The 22327-nt window shown below is 46.3% G+C and overlaps 1 protein-coding gene across 8 annotated transcripts in view; it reads right to left on the bottom strand.

The window, feature by feature from the left end:
• Nucleotides 1-22327, bottom strand: part of LOC146867898 (rho guanine nucleotide exchange factor 19-like) — a 212394-nt gene that overhangs the window by 106520 nt on the left and 83547 nt on the right. For 7 of the 8 annotated variants that reach the window (XM_085608604.1, XM_085608606.1, XM_085608608.1 and 4 more), the window contains exons 3-4: nucleotides 18065-18667; nucleotides 1016-1083 (exon numbers count right to left, since the gene is read on the bottom strand). In XM_085608604.1, the coding sequence (XP_085464730.1) occupies nucleotides 1016-1083; nucleotides 18065-18667 (671 nt within the window). The remainder of the gene's footprint in view (nucleotides 1-1015; nucleotides 1084-18064; nucleotides 18668-22327) is intronic. The other variant, XM_085608610.1, reaches the window with a different exon arrangement.

Below are 22327 nucleotides of genomic sequence, written 5' to 3'. Positions count from 1 at the left end.
TTGCCAATAGCTTAAAGTCTCGTATATGCAGATCTATTACATTGCAAATGAGTTCGGCGCCCGAGCGTTACCATTTTTTTTTAAAGCGTTAGGAGAGAGCGTGGCCTGCCGGCAACAGCAGGCAGGACAAAGCTATTGGAGAAAATAGTGCTCGGACGCCATAATTAAAGCCTACCGAGTAACAACACATGTAACAGGGGGTGTTGGGGGGTGTTGCCATGGGAGGTTACAAAATGAGAGAAGGCGGTACTAAGGAGGGACTACTAAGCCTATGTACCAATGAACAGCGACAGTTTACAGTGGACAATGACACAAGCCAAATAGAAATATGGGCAGGAGTGGAGCTTCAAGTCCCTACCGGAATACAGCATGCCTCACAGAGCTGCGCATGCATTGCCCAGGCTCAACCTAAAAAAGACCTAGCTTCAATTTCATTTTTGTTCTTCAGGAACAAATACTAAAAAAAAAATAAAAAAAGTGTATAAATCTGAATAAAATGGAAAAAATTTAATAGGAAATGGTAATGAAGAGAACGTCAGAAAGAGACACCAATAAAACGTAGAGCCCCTTTTACACTATACTGTATGTAGATGTCCAGATCATATTTAATGTGGCACTGTAAACATAATTGCCTTATGCCGAACTGTTTTGTAGAGAATACATGTGGATGGAGGAGTATTTTAAATTGCACATACTGATTTCAATATGTTATTGTTTGTATTTATGCAGGACACTAGCACATCCCAGCCTGCTATTTTCAAAGGTTATGCATTTCCGTCGCCAAAAGAAAATGCGTCCTTTCACCAAATTAGTCAAGACAGCAGTAGAACATGCCTTTTCACCTGTTCCCTGGTGAGAGACATGAACAAGGTGGAGGAGCTGGTGATCAGTTCAGCACAAAACTGATAAACTCTGGGCTCGCTAGAAGCCTTTTGAGAAAGAAGGATCTTTGTGAAGCAAGAATATGCTAGAGAACAGATTAGATCTAGTTAAAAACAACAAGCGTTCTACTTACGCGTTTGGACGTATTTCGATCTTGCGGTCGCTTTTGTGTTCTTCCTCACTCTGAACCTAGGGAAAAAACTGAATGTACAAAATAGGTTGAAATTTCAAAAATGACAGTATGATTAATACCAACTTCTCATTTCCAAGAGGTCGTTATGCGCAACTCTGGACATTTCCACCCCCTATCCCCGCTGTCAAGAAATACACTTGTTGCACCAAGGCTTTTGCTGTGGAACTGGGGGAGTCAGGCCGCGGCGCAAAGGCCACCCTGGGTACAATGTTATTCTTTTCATTTGGCCAGAGGATAACACTCTCGGGTTTCATTTAGATCTGAGGGCTATTGCTAGTAGCTGTTGCAAAGGCTTGACGTTTCTGGGAGGGCCCGTACGTAGGACTTCAGAATGTGCTTGCAATTGAGGAAGCACTGGCAAAGCTAAGGGTCTAGCTTTCAAAAGGCGATTAGCTTTGCCAAAGCTATTGGTTTGTTCACATTGGCAACAAAAAAATGAAAATGAAGTTCCCTCATGTCAGCAGTGTGAGGACACAACGTATTCAGCCCAAAGAGTGCTAAAGCAGCCAGGGACATAACGCAGGCTCCTTTAGAGCAGTGCAAGGGGGCCTCAACCCTTCAAGAGGCCCTTTTACCCCAAGACAAAATGAATGTCAGTGAGATATGGGAGGCTAAGGAAGGGGCCCTCTACATTCTGCAGAGGGCCCCCATACTTTAGGTCTTGCCTGGCATAAGACAGCGCAGACATGCGCAGTCTCGCTGGCGAGATTTAATGATTTGAGGAGATTTCTCTAGTGGGCTTTAAGCCCCGCCCCCTCTTTTCCATTGGCTAGCGTCACCGTTTATGCTAAACGGTGGCCAGCCATTGGAAAAGAGCATCTAGTGACGTACACTTTTCACTTTTAGAGCCGTCCCAGTTGGACTGGCTCGGTTCCTTTACATCTGTGGTAAAAGGTTTTCTTATCTATATGGGGCCATGTGTTTCAAACACATGGCCCCATAAAGACAAGAAAACCTTTCATGCGTGGCATTCACGCCGTTCTTGCTTGCAGGTAATGCACGTCCCGGCCACTCACTCGCTCCGCCCTCTCCGTCTCCTTGTTTGTGTTGTCCATCGAAAGGCATTCACACTCCTGGCACAGCACAGAGCACAATGGCTCCTCCTCCCATGTTGCCGTAATTTCTGTACTTGCAGGAAAAGTCGCAAAAGCACCAATAACGGACTGTCAGGGGAAAATTCAATATATTCTTGATTTGGGTTCTTTACACTAAGAGCGTCTGTGGATTAAAATACAGTAAAAACACCAAACGGTTCAAGCACGTTTACTGTCCGAGAGATAGTGGCGTTTTGGGGAATGTATTCTGTTTCTATGGCCTCAAATGCTGCTGCAGATAGCTAGGACATGTAAAATCCGAGCCATTTACAAATTCAGACAGTGTCATAGCGAAGGGAAATCATTGTAAATGTGGTTTATCTGCACCTTTCGCTTGATGCTAGCACAACGTAAGCTGAGAATTAGCGCTCTAGTGCTTTGTTTGTTCCGGAAGCGGAAGTAAAAGCCCATGTGCGCTTTGGTTTGACGGCCTGCGCCACCCTCCGCGTCCCTGCACCATGTAGAAGGTCACACATGTGCAATGGCACCAGAGTGTTGTGTGGGGTCCTGACCAGTGTCGGCACGGGTGGAAATATACACCCTGCAGGGCTGTGCGCGAGGGCCGCCTCTATCATGTGCACGCTCCAGAGCGGACGACTGCTCCTGCCTCCGCTGTTCTTGCGCCACCTTCCTCGTATATCGACCCTACCCCTCCGCTGGGGTTCAGCAGGGGCTGGGGCGCGGTGGAAATGAGAAAGTGCCTGACCTGGAGTACCTGCAGGAGCGGACACAGGCCAGTAAAGGCTTCCGCCGCTTCATCGCAGACCCGGAGTTGGTGCGGGAGGTGTTGCGCTGTTTAGAGCCTGCCGACTTGACCCGCCAAGGGGCTCGAATCTGGGAATGCAACCCTGGTAGGCATCTCACTTTAGAGGTCCCATCTTGTACAGTGCGATTATTGCCTCACACAGCTCCGACGGTTTGACATAGTGTTGACCTGCATCTTACTATTTTATCCAAAGTCTGAGTCCATTACTTATTTAGGACATATGGTGTGCAATAGGGGTATATTGCCCAAACCTGAGTCAATTACTGTGTGCTCAGTTTCGAACCATAGGCGTTTTGAACCCTCAAATTTGTAACTAGGGCTACAGAAATCCATAGAATTAGGCCCTGGCTGCATCACATCAGAATAAAGGTTTCTTCAGAATTAAAACATTCTCTCCGATTTCCATTTGACTCGCTTGGGCCTCTTCCCAACCTTTGTCTAAACCCTCCTGCAGATGCAGAGAGGATGCCTCACCCATAGCCTTGAAAAAGCTCCAAAGCTTATTATAAGCTTGAGCAAAACACGTGTCAGCCATGGTTCTAATAGCTGATACACCAGAAGAGACGCCCTGGTTCTGTTTGGAAAGCACAAGGTTAGGTTCTGTCATCTTAACTTCAAAAGAAGCTCACTGAGTCATCTCTTATGATTGGAGCGCTAGGTTCTAGTGCCTGGGGCGACGCGAAGGAGGGCACTAGACCTTGGTGTGTACATGACTGCGGAATATTTGGTGACATAGAGGAAGAGGTGTGCGATAGAAGGAAGTTAGGCTAGTGTGTATGTATGTATGTATGTGTGGAAACTTTTGCAGGGAGAATCTAGTCAGAAAGCAAGAAAGCGCTATTCACAGTATATGGGGACGAGTCAGTATAGTATAAAAAGAGCAAGGGGACACTAGGCGCTATACACAGTATATGGTGATGAGCCAGCATAGTATAACAAGCATTAAAAATGCAATAGGTCTCGCCTATACAATACCATAAGCAAAGCAAATGGCTTTAACTTAATCAAAGGCGAGGCCTATTGCATTTTCAATGCTTGTTGTTTACGCCACTGAAAGCAGCTACGTTCCAGGAGGAAAGCCGTCATATCAAGACATAAAAGAAAGCCGTCCAATCGTAAGCGAGGACTCAGTAAAAACAGACTATCCATTGCATTTACAATAGGTTTCCAACAGCAAACAGCTAAAGCAAGAAAGACCTAAACACAAAAATTGCTAATCTGCCTGCAATTTATTATTCTGACGAGCAGCAAACACCACTGTTGCTATCATCAAGGAACCAGCACACAGGTCGTCCTATACTCTCCCCCTAGCAATACTGCATTGACCGGCCGGACGATGACGGCAGAATGCTTGGCTTACTTTACTTTTATAGATAGTGGTAAATGCATTTGAAGCTGAAAATAATTGCTCAGATGGCAGCAAGCACCACGGCATTGCACTGTTGACATTGGAATGTTGCTCTGAAGGACTCGTGTTGGGGGGCGCTGCTTTCGAAAACATCACAGAAAGAGCTAGCCGTCCTGTTATTAGATAGCCGTCACCTTATAGATAGCAGTGGTGCTATTAACCACAAGGTGGTGCTGTCTGACTAGTTTAGAGAGGACCACAACAGCAGTTAATTATTAATTCAATATACAATAAAAATGACTGTTACCTGCAGGCTGCTGCCACAGCCATTCTTATAGCTTTGGGATATGGAATTGTCAGAATTGTCACACATGTGATGGTTAGTAGTTTTGTTTTTACTATTATTGGCAGCGGCAGTGCGGTGTAAGCTGCAATGGCCTCCTGAGGAGACCAAGGGACTTTTTTTTTGTTTTTTTACAAATTAAGCAATTGACATGCCTAGTTCTTTCCAAACATCGTCAGCAAAGAGCCTGGATTCGAATAGTCTTTACAAGTAAACCGTAAGAAGAAATGAAACACACGGCTGAGTTTAATAGCGGTACCCTCTGTAGGTCAGTCTCAGGCAGGACTACATAAATCATGGGCTACAACCAAACTCCTGTGACTTACAGTATCCTGACTGTGTACAGTTGGGATGCTATATCCTATATGTACATTACCTAGAGAAAAGTAATCTCACCCCCTGCTCATGGTTATATTAAAGAAATAATACATCTGGAGTAAAGTACTGCCTGCTGTAAATTACAAGAACATTTCAATTCACTGAGCAGTACTGTGACCCTATAGAGAAATGCGACTCAAGGCAAAGTTAGATTATAAAGACACGGAACTTCACGGTGACTTGCAATGTGACTTGTAATTGCGAGTCTTCCCATAAAGTCAATTAATGCCTTGGTTCTGCAGTCAAATTGCAATAGGCCGCATAACACACTGTAACGGCGACCCCTTCAGCCACCTATTAGAGCTCTGTGACCTAGTCGCTCAACTATCTCTGAAGTACGCCGATCTAACTGTGCTTGGCGACTTCAACGTCCATGCGGATGATGAATGTTGTTCCCAGGCATCACTGTTGGTAGTAACTCTAGAGGGTTTAAATCTTACGCAATTAGTGACCGCCCCTACTCACACGGCGGGCCATATGCTTGACCTTATTTTTTCTAACAACCCCAACCTTAAAGTGGAGGCACCTGTACGCCTGACCTGGTTGGATCATTTTTTGGTACTGTTCAGCTTCTCACTAGAATCCAAGCGGTTTAACTCCCGGGCAATTTCTGACAGGAGGAGAAACTGGAGGATTGACACCTCAGAAGCTATGGGGCGGGGGGGGGGGGGGGGGGGGGGGGAACCGAGCACTTTGCCAGGGCCTGTTTTGGTTCCCAGTCCGGCCCTGCTCAGCTGACGGGTGATGCCAACAATGATGCATTCCGCTTCAATCGCTGGATTACCTCCGCCTTAGACAGTGTCACCCCACTTATGCCGGTGACGTCTTCAAGGAGGAAACCCTCAGCCCCATGGTTCTCCATGGAACTACGAACAAAGAAAAGTCTCTGCAAGAATTTAGAACGTTCCTGGAGAAAGTCATATGATCCAGTGGCTAAGAGGCATTAAAAAAATTCCATAGGCTTAAGCGCAGTACTAGGAGGGAATTTTTCTCCAACCATATCAAACAAACTGACAACTCATTTAAAGAAATGTTTAAGCTTGTCCAAAACTTTACAAATCCTACTGCTCTGGACAGTACAGTAGCACCCTCTCCTACCCTCTGCACTAGCCTGTCAGACAACTTTGAGGAAAAGATGCAAATTATCTACTCGGCCTTTCCTTTATGGAAGTGCCCCACCTCTCACATGCAAAGTCTAACTCCAGACTCTCCCAGCACATGGTCTGAATTCTCCCCGTTGCTTCCCGAGGTGTCACTCAGGGAGTTGTACAGGTGTAAGTCGGGCTCTCCGGGAGATTCTTGCCAGGCTCAGTTCTTCAGACTAGTGGCCCCTTGGCTTAATCCACCTCTGAACCAGATCTGGAACTCCTCCCTGAAAACTGGTATCTACTCAGTTGCCTGGAAACAAGCATTCTTACTGCCTCTACTTAAGAAACCGGATGCGGATGTAGCGGAGCAGAAGAATTTTAGACCCATCTCCCTACTGCCAGTTCCAGCGAAAATTCTGCAGAAGGCAGTCCAGAAGCAACTGGCTGAATTCCTTGAATCTTACAACTACTTACATGACTTGCAATCAGGTTTTAGAGCTGGATACAGAATGAAGATCGCACTTCTTGAAGTCTCTAAAACTTCGTGAATCTGTGGATCAGGGTGCCTCAGCTATGCTGGTGTTGCTTGACCTGTCCGCAGCGTTCGACACTGTGGCCCACCTGATTCTGTTGGAGAGATTGAGACAGGTGGTAGTGCGGGGTACTGCTCTTTCCTGACTCCAGTCGTTCCTGGAGAATCACTCATAACAGGTGTTTCTACGCCCTTACGTGTCCTCACAGAAACACCTTGTTTGCGGGGTGCCTTAGGATTCAGCGTGGAGCACGCTACTATTCAATATATACCTTGCCCCTCTGGCGACCCTGGTTGAGACATGGGGTGTGAGAGTAGTCTCCTATGCCGACGATACTCAGCTGGTGTTTTCTTTCAATGTACACGCTGAGGCGGCCTTTCTCAACTTTAAGCAATGCCTGAATGAATGAGAATTGCCTAAAGCTTAATGGCAAGGAAACAGTGGTCGTCTTCTTCAGTCAGGCAGCACCAACACCCTCTAATCTGTGGTGGCCATAGGAACTGAACCCACCATCTAACCCAGTGGATTCGGCCAGAAATTTGGGGTTTAAATTTGACAACAACCTCTCTCAAGACTCAGGTGCACCATGGAAGTTAAGAGCATTGAGAAAATTCTTACAATTCCTACCGGAGGACTGCAGGAAGAATATGGTCCGTGCTCTGATGACCTCCCAGCTGGACTATTCTAACAGTCTTTATCTGGGGCAGCCAGTCTATCTGGTCTGCAGGCTGCAGATAATTCAAACCGCCGCTTCCAGACTAATTAGGAAAGTGCCGCTTCGCCATCATATTTCCCCACATTTGTGGCAACTCCATTGGCTTCCTGTTGGTAGGAGGATAGAGTTTAAGGCGCTCACTTTGGCCTACAGAGTCACCAGAGATCAGGGCCCAGGTTATCTGATGCAGTGAATGCAAATATACCATCAAGACCAGGACCTGAGATCGAAGCACCTGCATCTGCTCAGGGTTCCTCGCTTCCTTAAGGCCAGGATATTAGGAGTTGTGAAAACCGCACAACTCTGGAATGCTATGCCCCTTCACCTCCGCATGATGGAGTCAGAACAGGCCATTAGAAAGGCATTAAAAACCTGGCTTTTCAACTTGCATTAGATTGACCTGCTTGTTACCCCTCACTGCAAATCTGCATTCTAGCGCTGGGACAACTCTGTTGAGGTAGCCATGCGCTCTATATATGCATTGATTTTTTTTTTCTTTTAAACGGCCGGAGCCGATGACTTTGGAGCGGAGGAACCAAGTTCCAGTCTCTGCGTTTTCCTGACATGCGGAGATTCGGGGCAACTCACAATCTCCCCGTGCCTACAAAAAATTAATGCATCCTCGCGTAATGGAATGGTGCTCATGCAAAGCACTCCAGTACCTTTGGGTTGAGTTTGAGCTATATAATAAAAAAAAAAAAAAAGAACTGCAAGTATCACCAAATACTAGCAACAATGAGAGACTAATCACATGAATGAAGAAAGCAGCACTCCACAAAAAGAAACCGTATGCCCATATCAACCAAGCTTTTAGCGCCCAGCATCTAGCAAAGCTCAGTGTGTACAAACTTTAGTGCCAACACTTCATACTCCAGCTTCTATTAAAATAGCTATTTTCTCTAGAATAGCGCCCTCAGAGTTTTGTTCTTTCGTAAAAACATGTATTTTTTTTTTAATTTTTTTTTTTTTTTTTTTTAAGAGTTATATATACCCCGAACTCGACCCGGAGAGATTAGGTGTCAGAGCACTTCACATGAGCACCAGTTTCTTAACAGATAGACACATTCCTTTTTGTAAGGTACGGGAAGATTAAGTGATCTGCCCAGAATCACAGGATGTTGAGAGTCCCTACTGAGACTCGAACCCGGTTCCCCATTGTCGAGGTCGACTGCTGAAGCCGCAAGGCTACATCCTCTCCCCTACATAGCACTGAGGGGAAACTCCACTCAGCATGATTTCAGGAGATGAAATGGCCCATAGTACACAATTAAACAAATCATTTTATTCTTTTCAATGTGGCTTGTTACTTATTTCCACGTTAGCATCTGAAACTCAAGTCTTGGCAGCCCCCAGCGTTATCTCCCTTTGCTATTCTTTGACAGGTTTCTATTGAAGAGTGGCATGGGTTATTTTACGTGGAGCGCTCTTAGCAGAATAATAAAACACATATCAATAAAGTAACGAAGTAGCCTTCTCTGCCACTTGAAATGTTTCTGCATATCAAAGAGTAAAACGGTGGTTGCCAAATGTTGACGTTCAGTGGTTAAAGTAGGAAAAAGTGACAAATTAAATTGGAAACCCTTCTCTGAACCCTGAAAAACCCTCACTACTCCTTACCTCTACCATACTCTGAATCCTAAAAACTCTTTACTTCCCCTCAACGCTACCCTTCCTTGAACCCTAATAACCCCTTGCTCCCGCTTACAACTACTGTTCACGGAATCCTAAACCCCAATCCCTTACAAACCTATTAACCACCCTGTCCTAACTACTTTACCCATTACCACTTATGCATTGAAAATGGAAAGCATTTTAACAAACCTTGTAACTTACCAGGTTGTGGTGGTAAATGCATGGTTATGAATCAGCTTGAATTGGTAGCTCGTTCTAATAGAATTGGTAGCTCGTTCTAATAGATGTATTGTATAAAACCAATTTTTAGCTGGCAAGGTGTGCTACTTAGTGACTTCCTTGCTCCCAATATCAACAGTTTGTTGAGTATCCCTTTCTTTAAACAAGTACATTAGTAACTTACAACAAGATCCTATTTGTGAGCGTCACCTTTACCGATGATTTAAAATCAACAACTGTATTATGCTTAGAGGAGTGCAGAAAATGAAAATACAAACCAAAAAACAAATCTCTCTAGCTTAAACAGACCGAAAATTACTAAACTGTTGCATACGAAATGCAACGTAGCTTGGGATTTTTTGAGAATGTTAAATTGATCACTTTTCTTTCACTCTCTAAACATCACCACAATAGGGGGGAGTAATTTTGAAACCCCTTTCACTCCTTTATCTATTTATAACCCTCCAATCTCCAATTTGTATCGCTTCTCCTCTCTAATGAAAGGAAAATAAAATACTGCGCGTCTGCCCAGACCTATGAAGAAACTAAGTTACGCTACAGAAGCCTTACAAGACCGTTTTCTACCAGTTTCTAAAGGATCACTAATTGAAAATGTTTTACTACTTCTCTCCCTTAAAAACAATGTAGGTAACATTGTAGTAACAGATTCTTTTACCATTAATGTTCACTTTCAAAGCAATGTCTAGGTTTACATCTACCTAGACTTAAACTCCTTATTTCGAAATAAATTGAGATCTACACAGCATAAGATGTCCATAATGCGCATAGAGGCGGCTTTGATAATAAAGGTCCCCCAACTCAAGATTCATCCTAGTATGGAAAACATGAACAATTATTACATTTGCTCACCTAAACGAACAACCCCAAAAGGGTTGAAGATGTTCGCCTTTAATGGAGCAAAAATACACATTGATAGAAATCATTGGGTGCACGCATTATTAGAAATACGGAACATCAGTGCTAGACTCTAATACATAAAACCTGTTCTACATGTCTTTTTGCCTCCTTCTAGGACTGAACAAAGAGTCCCTGTGAAGGCTCCGACGAGTCAGGACCCCGGAGCTCAGGCGAGGGGGATGGCGGCTCTCCTCCGGAAGCACGGAGCGGTCTAGTGGCCCAGACACTCCGGACACACCTCCCGACATCACCCACATCGCGGACAGGGGATTGGTGCAACGAGGCGGGAACAGGAGGAGTCCAGGAAAGAAAAGAGGCAGGGAAGGAAGAGTGTCTCGTCTGCCGACCGGAAGAGACAGCCAGCGAGACGGAGAAAGGCGAGTGTAGAGAAGCAGACGACCCCGGGAGCAGCGGTGAGGAGCCCAGTGGAACGGAGCCCGGCGGTGAGGAGCCCAGCAGAACGGAGTCCAGCGGTGAGGAGCCCGGCGGTGAGGAGCCCAGCAGAACGGAGCCCAGCGGTGACACGAGAGAGAGGAAGGCGGCAGATCCGAAGATCGGAGGGTCCGAGAGGGCAGAGACACTTAAGAACGCTCTAGGTCCCAGCGCCGCGGCCCAGTCCCTGGGTCGTGGCTCAAGGCAAGTGACCGCTCGGGGTTCACTGTGGTGGTGGGCTGGGAAAAGCTGCATGGGGCTGTGAACAGGGGGCTTAAGAGGGTTGGTAGCAAAGCCTGGGTCACTGACCTTCTCTTGACCCAACAGCACCCGTCCCACTCCGACCAGCTCCCCTTACAAACCACTCTAAAACGCACGTAAAAACCACAACCCCTGGTGACGGTGGCACAAACACTTGTTAGTATAGGAGCACGTCAGTAACCTCGTGCCTTTGTTGTTTTCATGTCCCTGAGGTCCAGATCCCAGAGAAGCGAGCCAGAAAACAACCGACGGACGTCACAAGGGAAGACGCTTCCGGCCCACAAGGGACGAGTACATCCTGGTGTTCTGCCTTTTCCACCTTTGTTACATCACCTATGTACTTTACTCAGCCCCTGAGAAAGGCATCCAAAATAAAACGAAAGAAGCAGCCCTTCTTTCACCAGCCTCTAACTGTTTCTGTCGTGTTTCCGACACACCAATCACTTCCTTCAAGCTAATCCCCAGGGCCCGGCCGAACGGCCCACCGGGCCAGCACAAGTGGTGTCAGAAGTGGGATTTTCCCCTTTTTCTTCGCTAGTGGGAAACAATCCGTGTCGCCTCATGACACAACCCGTGCCCATGGAGAATGTCGTGTCCCAGTTGGCCGAGGGCCAAAGACACCTGCAACTGGTATTGGAGCAACAGATTCAAGCCGCCCGAGTTGAGAGGGAAGCCCTACAAGGTGCTCTAAAGGACCAGGCCACCCTCATCACCACAAACCAACAGGTCCAGGATACTGCCATTTTACGGCTAACCGACGCGATTGTTAATACCCAGGTCCGTCCACACGTTCCAGGAACGGTGCTGCAAAAATATCAAACAGGAGAAGATCCCGATTATTTCTTTTTGAATTTCGAGAGGGTGGCTACGACAGCGGCTTGGCCTCCGGAAAGATGGGGCCAGTACATAGCCCCCCTTCTCTCTGGAGAACTACAGGCCGCATACCAATCTGCCAATCCTAACGGTACAACCCCCTATGCCGACGTAAAGAAGGCTATACTCGAACGGATGGGTTGTGACCAGGAACATTATCGACTTAAATTCCGGAGAGAGAAATGGTCTGTTGGTGAAAACCCCCGTGCTTTGTATTTTCGGATAAAGGACTTGGGACATAGGTGGTTAACTCCCCACACTTCAACCCCGGAAGAGGTGGTAGAGAAAATCTACCTGGAGCAATTCTTAGATGCATTACCCCCGAGTACCAGGTCCTGGATCAAGCAACACCCGATGCTCACCTCTACTACAGCAGTAGATCTTGCATGTGCCTTCCATAGGGCCCCTGACTTTAAAGCTAGCACAGCCCGCTACCAGAACCCTTCCAACATAATCCGCCCACAGGTGCCTACGCCCCAGAAGGGAACTAGTCGCTCCGATAGCAGGCCTCCCACAAGCCCCCTGTTTGTTCCCCGACCAACCCATACGGTCGGACCCGGTGGTCAAGGCCCACAGTGTTATAACTGTGCAGAATGGGGGCATATCGCCCGACAATGTCCCCACCGTACCCCTGTGCCCGAACCTATAGAGGTGGGTTATAGTCGCGGTAGGGTGTTTGTGGCTAACACCGACCCCATCAAATATAAAAAGGAGATTGTCATCAACGGCAAAAAGAAACAAGCATTACTTGACACAGGGTGTCATGTGACAGTGGTAGACAGCTCACTGGTCTATAAACCCCAAATACAAGCAACCGAACAAGTCAGGGTGACATGCGTACACGGGGACACCAAAACCTATCCAGTGGCAAAGGTTCTTCTAGACATTGATAACGACCCTCATATACGGAATGTCGGTATTATTCCCTCCTTACCAGAGGCGGTTATCATAGGGACGGACCATCCTAAATTTCACCAATACATGGAGGGCCTAAAGACGCAAACACAGGCATGGTTACAGGAAGCCCCGTACAGAGAGGAAGAGTTGGAGACTCCACAACGTAGGGACAAGAAAAGCAAAAGGGAAAAAAGGGAGGGGAAGAGGGAGCACACACGGGCTTGTCACGTCACGCCTTCCCTCTCTCCCTCACAGATGCCAGCCCAGCACAGCCGTGCAGCTACCGAAGGGCCCAAAGAGAAGATAGCACGCTCAAGTACGCTTGGGCCCAAGCACAAGACCCAACACCCGGACAGGTAGGACCTTACTTTTTCATAAAGCGTGGGCTATTGTATCGAGGGGTGAAGGAGGGATCCCTGACGAAAACGCAATTGCTCGTCCCTGTATCTTACCGCGAGCACGTCCTATTACTCGCCCACAATAAGATGGGAGGGGGTCACTGTGGTAGAGAGAAAACCTTAAAATACCTGCTGGAACGTTTTTTTTGGCCTGGGGTGTACAGGGATGTAGCTAGACATTGCGCTGCGTGTGTTCGATGTCAATATACTTGCCCAGAAGCGCCTGCGAAAGCCCCATTGCATCCTTTACCGATCATAGATGTCCCTTTTAAGAGAGTGGGCATGGACCTAGTAGGCCCCTTATCTCCATCAGCCCGGGGACATCGATACATCCTGGTGATAGTAGACTACGCCAGCAGGTACCCTGAGGCGTTTCCCTTATCCACCATGACCACCCAGGCGGTTGCCCAAGCCATGATTGCGTTGTTTTCCCGGGTGGGGTTCCCTTCCGAAATCCTCACCGACCAGGGCACCCCCTTCATGTCCCGTCTGATGTCCCAAATCTGTCATATCCTGGGGATCAAAAGACTACGCACGTCAGTATACCACCCCCAAACCGATGGCCTTGTGGAGAGGTATAACAAAACTATCAAACACCTCCTTCGCAAGGTCATCTCTGAAACAGGGAGGGATTGGGACCGCCAGCTACCTCTCGTTCTCTCGGCCCTACGCTCCCGCGAACAAGCGTCCACAGGGTATTCACCCTTTGAAATCCTTTTTGGGAGGAAACCTAGGACCCTCCTTGACATGGCAGCCGAGCAGTGGGAGGAGGAGGATGAGGAGGGGAAGCCATTACTAAAGTACGCCACAGACCTTAGGGCATCCCTGTTTCATATATGGGGTATCGTACATGACAATCTGAAGCAGGCACAGGAAGCACAAAAGAAATACTATGACAGGCAAAGCAGGCTACGAGAGTTCAAACCCGGGGACAAGGTGCTATTACTGCTTCCCTCTACTGAGGATAAGCTCCTGATGAAATGGCAGGGTCCTTACGAGATAGATCACAAAGTATCTCCTGTGACATACAGCGTAAAACTGCCACACCGCGCCCGTGGTAGGCAGATATATCACGTCAATCTGCTAAAGAAGTGGGAAGAAGGAACACCCACTCAACCGGCCTATCTGGTCTGCTCGGACAAACCGGTTGACATAGCTCTCCCCACCAAACCAGACCAGGTACCCGACCCTGCGCCAAAGGGAAAGGACCTGACAGATCCTCAAAGGAATCAGTTAGAGAGTCTAACCAACGGCTACCCTGGTCTATTCTCCTCAAAACCAGGTTTAACTTCTATAGTTCAACATGAGATTGTATCCTTGGAGAAACAGATAGTGAGACAAAAACCATATCGAATCCCGGCAGCCCGTAGAGAAGCCGTAGAAAAAGAGGTAGTGGACATGTTAAACGCAGGAATCATCGAACCCTCTCCGAGTGACTGGTGTTCACCGATTGTCATCGTACCGAAACCAGACGGAAGTCTTCGTTTCTGTATAGACTTTCGACAAGTGAACGCCTTAACTAAGTTTGACACCTATCCCATGCCCCGGATCGATGAATTAATAGAGCGACTCGGAAAGGCCCGTTACATGTCCACATTAGACCTTACAAAAGGTTATTGGCAAATACCATTGTCCCCTCAGTCACGAGAAAAAAACGCCTTTGCTACCCCCTCCGGTCTGTATCAATTTAAGGTCCTACCCTTTGGCCTACATGGGGCACCGGCCACTTTCCAAAGATTGATAGACACCATCCTAAAACCCCACACTACATACGCTGCAGCCTATCTTGACGACATCGTCATTTATAGTCAGACCTGGGAGGATCACCTCTGTCATCTAGGGGAAGTGTTTGCGGCCATTCAGGCCGCCGGTCTCACGATTAACCCCAAGAAATCCTTGTTAGGCACTAACGAGATCCAGTATTTAGGGTATACCATCACCAACGGCTGTATAAAACCCCAGATAAACAAAATTGAAGCTGTCAAAAATATCCCCAAGCCAGCCACGAAGAAGGACGTCCGTTCCTTCCTGGGATTCATCGGGTATTACCGTAGGTTCATTCCTTCGTTTTCAACCCTAGCCAGTCCCCTGACTGCTCTGCTAACCAAAACACAACCCACCCGTATACAGGACTGGACTCAAGAACAGGAGAATAGCTTCCTGGCTCTCAAAAACGCCATCTGTACAGCCCCTGTCCTTAGTTGCCCGGATTTTACGTTACCTTTTGTTCTGCAAACAGACGCTTCGGGACTCGGCCTCGGGGCCGTGTTATGCCAGCCTGACCCCAAAGGAGACTTACGACCACTCCTGTATATAAGCCGTAAGCTGTTTCCCAGAGAGACCCGGTATTCAACCATCGAGCTTGAATGTCTTGCTATCAAGTGGGCTGTGGAGGCGCTTCAATATTACTTGTTGGGAAGACAGTTTACTATTGTAACCGACCATGCACCTCTCACCTGGTTGTCCCGCAATAAGAACACCAATGCACGCATCCTTCGGTGGTTTTTGGCATTACAACCTTTTTCTTTTCAGACGATCCATGTGCCAGGTTCACAGAACATCGGTCCAGACTACCTCTCCCGCCACCCATCGTCCGAATGGCCCCTACGTCCATTCCTAAGGGAGGGGATGTGTGAAGGCTCCGACGAGTCAGGACCCCGGAGCTCAGGCGAGGGGGATGGCGGCTCTCCTCCGGAAGCACGGAGCGGTCTAGTGGCCCAGACACTCCGGACACACCTCCCGACGTCACCCACATCGCGGACAGGGGATTGGTGCAACGAGGCGGGAACAGGAGGAGTCCAGGAAAGAAAAGAGGCAGGGAAGGAAGAGTGTCTCGTCTGCCGACCGGAAGAGACAGCCAGCGAGACGGAGAAAGGCGAGTGTAGAGAAGCAGACGACCCCGGGAGCAGCGGTGAGGAGCCCAGCGGAACGGAGCCCGGCGGTGAGGAGCCCAGCAGAACGGAGTCCAGCGGTGAGGAGCCCGGCGGTGAGGAGCCCAGCAGAACGGAGCCCAGCGGTGACACGAGAGAGAGGAAGGCGGCAGATCCGAAGATCGGAGGGTCCGAGAGGGCAGAGACACCTAAGAACGCTCGAGGTCCCAGCGCCGCGGCCCAGTCCCTGGGTCGTGGCTCAAGGCAAGTGACCGCTCGGGGTTCACTGTGGTGGTGGGCTGGGAAAAGCTGCATGGGGCTGTGAACAGGGGGCTTAAGAGGGTTGGTAGCAAAGCCTGGGTCACTGACCTTCTCTTGACCCAACAGCACCCGTCCCACTCCGACCAGCTCCCCTTACAAACCACTCTAAAACGCACGTAAAAACCACAACCCCTGGTGACGGTGGCACAAACACTTGTTAGTATAGGAGCACGTCAGTAACCTCGTGCCTTTGTTGTTTTCATGTCCCTGAGGTCCAGATCCCAGAGAAGCAAGCCAGAAAACAACCGACGGACGTCACAAGGGAAGACGCTTCCGGCCCACAAGGGACGAGTACATACTGGTGTTCTGCCTTTTCCACCTTTGTTACATCACCTATGTACTTTACTCAGCCCCTGAGAAAGGCATCCAAAATAAAACGAAAGAAGCAGCCCTTCTTTCACCAGCCTCTAACTGTTTCTGTCGTGTTTCCGACACACCAATCACTTCCTTCAAGCTAATCCCCAGGGCCCGGCCGAACGGCCCACCGGGCCAGCACAGTCCCATACGACCAAAAAAGAAAAAGGCTTCCAAATTTGGAGGGAAAGTGTCCCATTTGATTTGATTTAATTTAATTTGACTGCATGAAGAGATCGTATAAAGTAAGAAAACGGGGTATTTGCTTCTGAGACTATGGGAAGCTAAAAAAGCATAGCAACATAGGCATATTTAAGATATAGCAGAGGAGGCACCCTGGTCGCTTTAAAAAAATGGTTCTTTATTGTTCTGTGTTTCATATTAAAGTCTTGACATTCCAGTTATATGCAAGCAACCAAAGTAGAAACATGGGATAATTATAAGCACTCCTAATCAGGCAAAGAAACTCTCAAACTCAACCACCCTACCACCCTCAATGATCTCTCGCAAGGTACATCAGTATGTAAAAAAGAAATTCAACATTGTTCCGCTCAGAGGATCCATACTAAATTGGTCGCCTTACTTCCGGTCACCACTGGCACAGTTTGTAGTTCTCCGCTTTTATGCGACAACCTAATGCAACGTGGCTCTTTACAAGTGAAGTGATGTGTTGGTTTAAAGGCAGCATTCAATGTAGGAGGCCTAAACAAGGTGCTCCCTTTCTACAACTGGATCATAAAACCGACGTCACAGAATTATGATATGCTTAGAATATGGTCAAATGGTTAACATATAGTATACAGTGGTTCTCCAAAGAACAGGTTCAGACCCCCCAGACAACAACCCAGAACAAAGTGTTGACTATATAAGTTCTGAAAGATCCGCACTAAATCCCAGTGCAACAATTTAATTCAAAAGTAGTTTAGAATATTCAAATCCTTTAGAGGAACTAGTCTATTGTACACCTACGTAAAGACCACTCCCCCAGATACTTAATACAACCTTAGATCTAGAAGCAGCAGTCTTATCAGCATTCCAAAATACAGGAGAAAAACACTGGGGATAGCAGCGAGTACAGGGAACTCTGCTTTGGAATATATTATACATTCTCCTGCAAGCTCTTTCCACACTACCATCTTTCAGAGAAGTCCTTCAACAAAATCTAGAAGCAGAAAACATTACAATAGGCCCTGGGCCACATTTAAGACCAGGCTCTTTATGTGCTTAAGTTGCTCCTTAAGCTTCCTCCTAGGCCTAGTATAAACATGCGCTTACAACCCATGCTCCTTTGCTAGCTTAAAGCCTGATGATCAAGTGTAAGTTCTGCTTCACTCCTGCCTGTGCTGCAAAGGGGCCCATAGCAACATATTCGCCCTTTACTGATCAAAAACTAACCGTCTTGGTGAGCATCTACTGAAATAATTATAAGAATTCAACCCCAGAGCCCTAGCACTTGGATGCTGTTTGCAGTCCTAGGCACTTTGCCTCATTGGTGACATGAAGTGATCAGTCCCCCACTTGTCCATAACCCCCACCATTTAAGACTTACCTTGACTCAGAATTACTCGTGTTCATGCACGTCTCCTTTGAAAGGCTTCCCAGCTGCGAGAACGCTCGGTTTCTGACAGGGGTTAGGGTCTGTGGTGTTGGGCCAGGAACGGTAGACTCCATCTTTGTTGTTGCTTTGTCACCATCTACAGAATCCACTGGTGGCACCGATAGCTCAAATCTGGAGCCAGGTTGTGTTGATTCTGCGGGACAGGCACTGGGAGAATCCACCCCTATCACAGAAGAGGCATTATCCGAGCCAAGAAGCAATGGCACTGCAGGGTTAACAGTGGACGACTCAGTCGTTGGCTCCGAAGCATCAGCTTCCATTGGTACTACTGGTGTGGCCTTGCTAAAACTAAATACTGGCACTGCTGGGTTGGCCCTTAAGATACATGGCATTGCACCAAATGGTTCCGTAAAGGTGAGAGGTGGGGCTATATCAGCCAAGGCCGCCATTGTAGACCTTGGACTTGACATTGCTGGCCCAGAACTTCCAAGAACAGCTTCTACGACTGCTGGTAAGCCTGCGGAGATCTGAGGCATTGTATGTTCTGTTGGGTCACCGCATGTTGGAGCTGGCGGTGGTTGGAGTAGAGCGATTCTGAAAAAAACATAATACATGGTTTGCAGCTGAAGGAACACTGGCACATAGGAGAAAGAGTAGAATGTTAATTACGCTTACTATACGTTCCCCCAGCACCAAAACTGAAGTGATCACTCTTGCAGCCTGTAGCAAGTGTTCTGAGGCATAGCTATCATAAGTGCAGCAAGTGCAATGGTACCAGGGCCTAAGAGTGGGAGGGGCCATTTGAATGGGGGAGGGGCAAAAAGGAGGGGGGCAGTGGAGCCCCCCTTTCCTTGCTTGCATAAGAAAACCATGTACTTACTACACCAATACACTGGGTAGCACAGTCTTCTCTTTTCGCAGTTTCGTTGCCCATGTAGCAGCTACTCAGGATTACAAGAAGCAGTGTTCGCATAGCAGAACGGAGTAAAAAGCGGATCTTAAAACGGGTCTCTATGAGGACCTTAATTGTAATGACAAAAACACTGATCGAATACTAAACCATTCATGTAAAAAAAAAAAAAAAAGTTAAGGTAATCAATGTCAACGATTTAATTCCTGTTTATATTTCACATTTTGTTTAATCGTGCACTCTATAAGAGTGTTAACTATTTTCAGGATGTTGTTTCTGTATATATTTTTCGTGTGGCATACTACTCGTGTATAATTCTCATTTTGAACGTGGTCGCATCCATATATTTATAACTGGCCAGGACTGGGCGCTCAGGTGGAGGCTAAATGCAGTACATGTTTCTCACTGTGCCCGTCAGTGGGTTAAAAAGGTGTTCAGAATTCATGGTCATCCAATCTTTGGCCTCTCAGCAGTGCACACAGGGCAATGGTAACGTTATTCCAGTGGCACTTGTGTTTCTGTGCAAAAGTGTGAAGGAAATACACAGTTGTAAAAATACTGCCAATGTAAAAGAAAATGCTGTGCTTACAGGTGAGTGGGCGTGCTGTACATTTGTGGGGGGTAAAGTTAAGGAGATACAAGGATGTGCATTCAGGAGGCAGTGAAAGAGGATGCTGAAGAGGAAAGAGGAGGTGTAAGATTTTCAGATGGAGATGTGAAAAAGGGCATATATGTCAAACAGAGAGAACATACCAAGAGTGATTGAGACACTTTGAAGACCACCACCCCTTCCATAAGCCTCTGTAATGTTTAATTCCGAAGTCTCACAATTTCAGAATAAAAACATTTTCAATGTTAATTATTTACAACAAAATACTTCTTGTTACTCATTTATCTTTAACAGCTAACAACCACTGACAAAGCTAACAGTCCTGTCTGGTTTTAGGTGTGCGTCAGTTGTTGCGTTATGTATCTGTGGAAAATACTAGAAAGCTCAGAGAGGAACACTAAACACCAGTTGGGTGGCACACTATGTGAATCACATAATACTCAAGTGTGTATGTATGTATGTATGTATGTATGTGTGGAAACTTTTGCAGGGAGAATCTAGTCAGAAAGCAACAAAGCGCTATTCACAGTATTTGGGGACGAGTCAGTATAGTATAAAAAGAGTAAGGGGACACTAGGCGCTATACACAGTATATGGTGATGAGTCAGCATAGTATAACAAGCATTAAAAATGCATTACGTCTCGCCTTTCATCAAGTTAAAACCATTTGCTTTGTTATACAATACCATTAGCAAAGCACATGGCTTTAACTTAATCAAAGGCGAGGCCTATTGCATTTTCAATGCTTGTTGTTTACGCCACTGAAAGCAGCTACGTTCCAGGAGGAAATCCGTCATATCAAGACATAAAAGAAAGCCGTCCAATCGTAAGCGAAGACTCAGTAAAAACAGACTATCCATTGCATTTACAATAGGTTACTTTATAGATAGTGGTAAATGCATTTGAAGCTGAAAATAATTGCTCAGATGGCAGCAAGCACCACGACATTGCACTGTTGACATTGGAATGTTGCTCTGAAGGACTCGTGTTGGGGGGCGCTGCTTTCGAAAACATCTCAGAAAGAGCTAGCCGTCCTGTGTCTCAGGGTAGCTCCTTTAAACAAGCATTGGTATAGCCAATAGGTCTCGCCTTTGGGACCTTATAAGTGTTTAGCCATGCAACAGTTGATGTTGTTGCACCAAGGATATTGTGCTGCATAACTAAATACTTATAAGGTCCCAAAAGCGAGACCTATTGGCTATGCCAATGCTTGTTTTTAATGTGAACGAAGTGACAATCCTGCTGGAGTACATCAAGTATAAAAGAAAAAGCTGCAGGATGTCAAATGTTTTCTAATACACAAAACAATGTAAATATTTGCAAATTAATTTTACAAATATTTCAAAATTTGTCAGCAGCAAGAAAAGTTATAAAGACATTTCGTTTTTAATTTATTCTGAAGTGTGAGTGAAACAAAGATTTTCATAAGATCAAAACAAAGACACTTTACTTGTGTGATGCACAAATGATAAATATGCAACCATTTTCAATTTCACATTATTGTTTATACCCACATAGGTTTATCAATCAAGCTGCATGACTGATGGAAATTGAGTGCCCGTTTCAAGAGTCCATTTAAATTTAGTGCCTGTTTCAAGAGTCCATTTAAATGAAAAATGTGCTCTCTGTAAAAGGCAGTATCGTAGCACACCATACTTTAGTCACATGCTCGGGATAAAAAGCACCACTGGACAACACTCGCCCACCATTCACCTGCTGAACAGGTGCGGCTCATTTGCTGTACATCTGTGTAAAACTTGGGTTTTTCATACCCCCTATGACTTAACCAATAACACATTGGTGGCAGTTCCCGCACTTTGAAAATTGTTCCAGTGCCTCTTTACTAACTGCTGCATTTAATAGATCCCCACTCTGGCCAGGAGTTTAGCGGGAGAGAAGGGATAAAATGTGTGTGTGTGTGTGTGTGGGTGGGGGGGCATTTTTTCCTATTCCTTCGTACGTCGTTTTAAAGGGTTATTTAACTTATGAAATGTCACATGTGCAAGCATGTAAGCTGAACGACTCAATGAATTGGAGCTTGAGGGACTTAACGACAGTCTTTAGCATGACTGTAGTGCAGTGGTTCTTAACCTGTGGTCAGCAGATCCCTGGGGTCCGCAACGCATTCTCAGAGTGTCCGCGACAGTTTAAAAAATAAAATATTAGATTAATTACCTCTACATAAAAACGCAAAATTGCATCGAATGCTTTAAATTCTCTCTAAAATGTAAAAATATTAGTTTAGAAGCCAAAAATTAAGTTGGAATCCTTATGATTTGTGGGAGCAGCGCTAGAACAGCAGACTTAATCTAACATGGATGATTGGTGGCCTCAAATGAAGCAGCAGCTGCATGCACCGACAAAAAAAAAAAAGAGCAGGTATGGGGAGCAAAGAAGACCACGTGGTGTGCATAATCGAGCACATAAATTCAGTTTTTAGAAATAAAGCTAAATGTTGAAAAAGCTCAAACCTCCCCATTAAAATGTCTGCGTTTTTGGTTTGTGAATTAAATAAAATACTTCCCAATGTATTTGTTTGATGTATACTCGTTTCTGTATTATTGTGAATTCTTCTGGGGTTCAAATCGTAAAAAAAAAAAAAAAAAAAAAAGTTAGTCAAAGATCCGTGGCTACTAAAACTGTTTCATTGGAGGTCCCCAGAAGTAAAAAAGATAAGGCTTCGTCTTTTAAAAATAAAAGTACTGAAAAGCTAAATCTTCCCATAAAAATGTCA

Source organism: Triturus cristatus, chromosome 1_2 (assembly GCF_964204655.1).
Source record: "Triturus cristatus chromosome 1_2, aTriCri1.1, whole genome shotgun sequence".
Classification (NCBI taxonomy): domain Eukaryota; kingdom Metazoa; phylum Chordata; class Amphibia; order Caudata; family Salamandridae; genus Triturus; species Triturus cristatus.
Note: the sequence above shows the minus strand (reverse complement) of the source record. Positions and strands in the feature narration are given on the sequence as shown.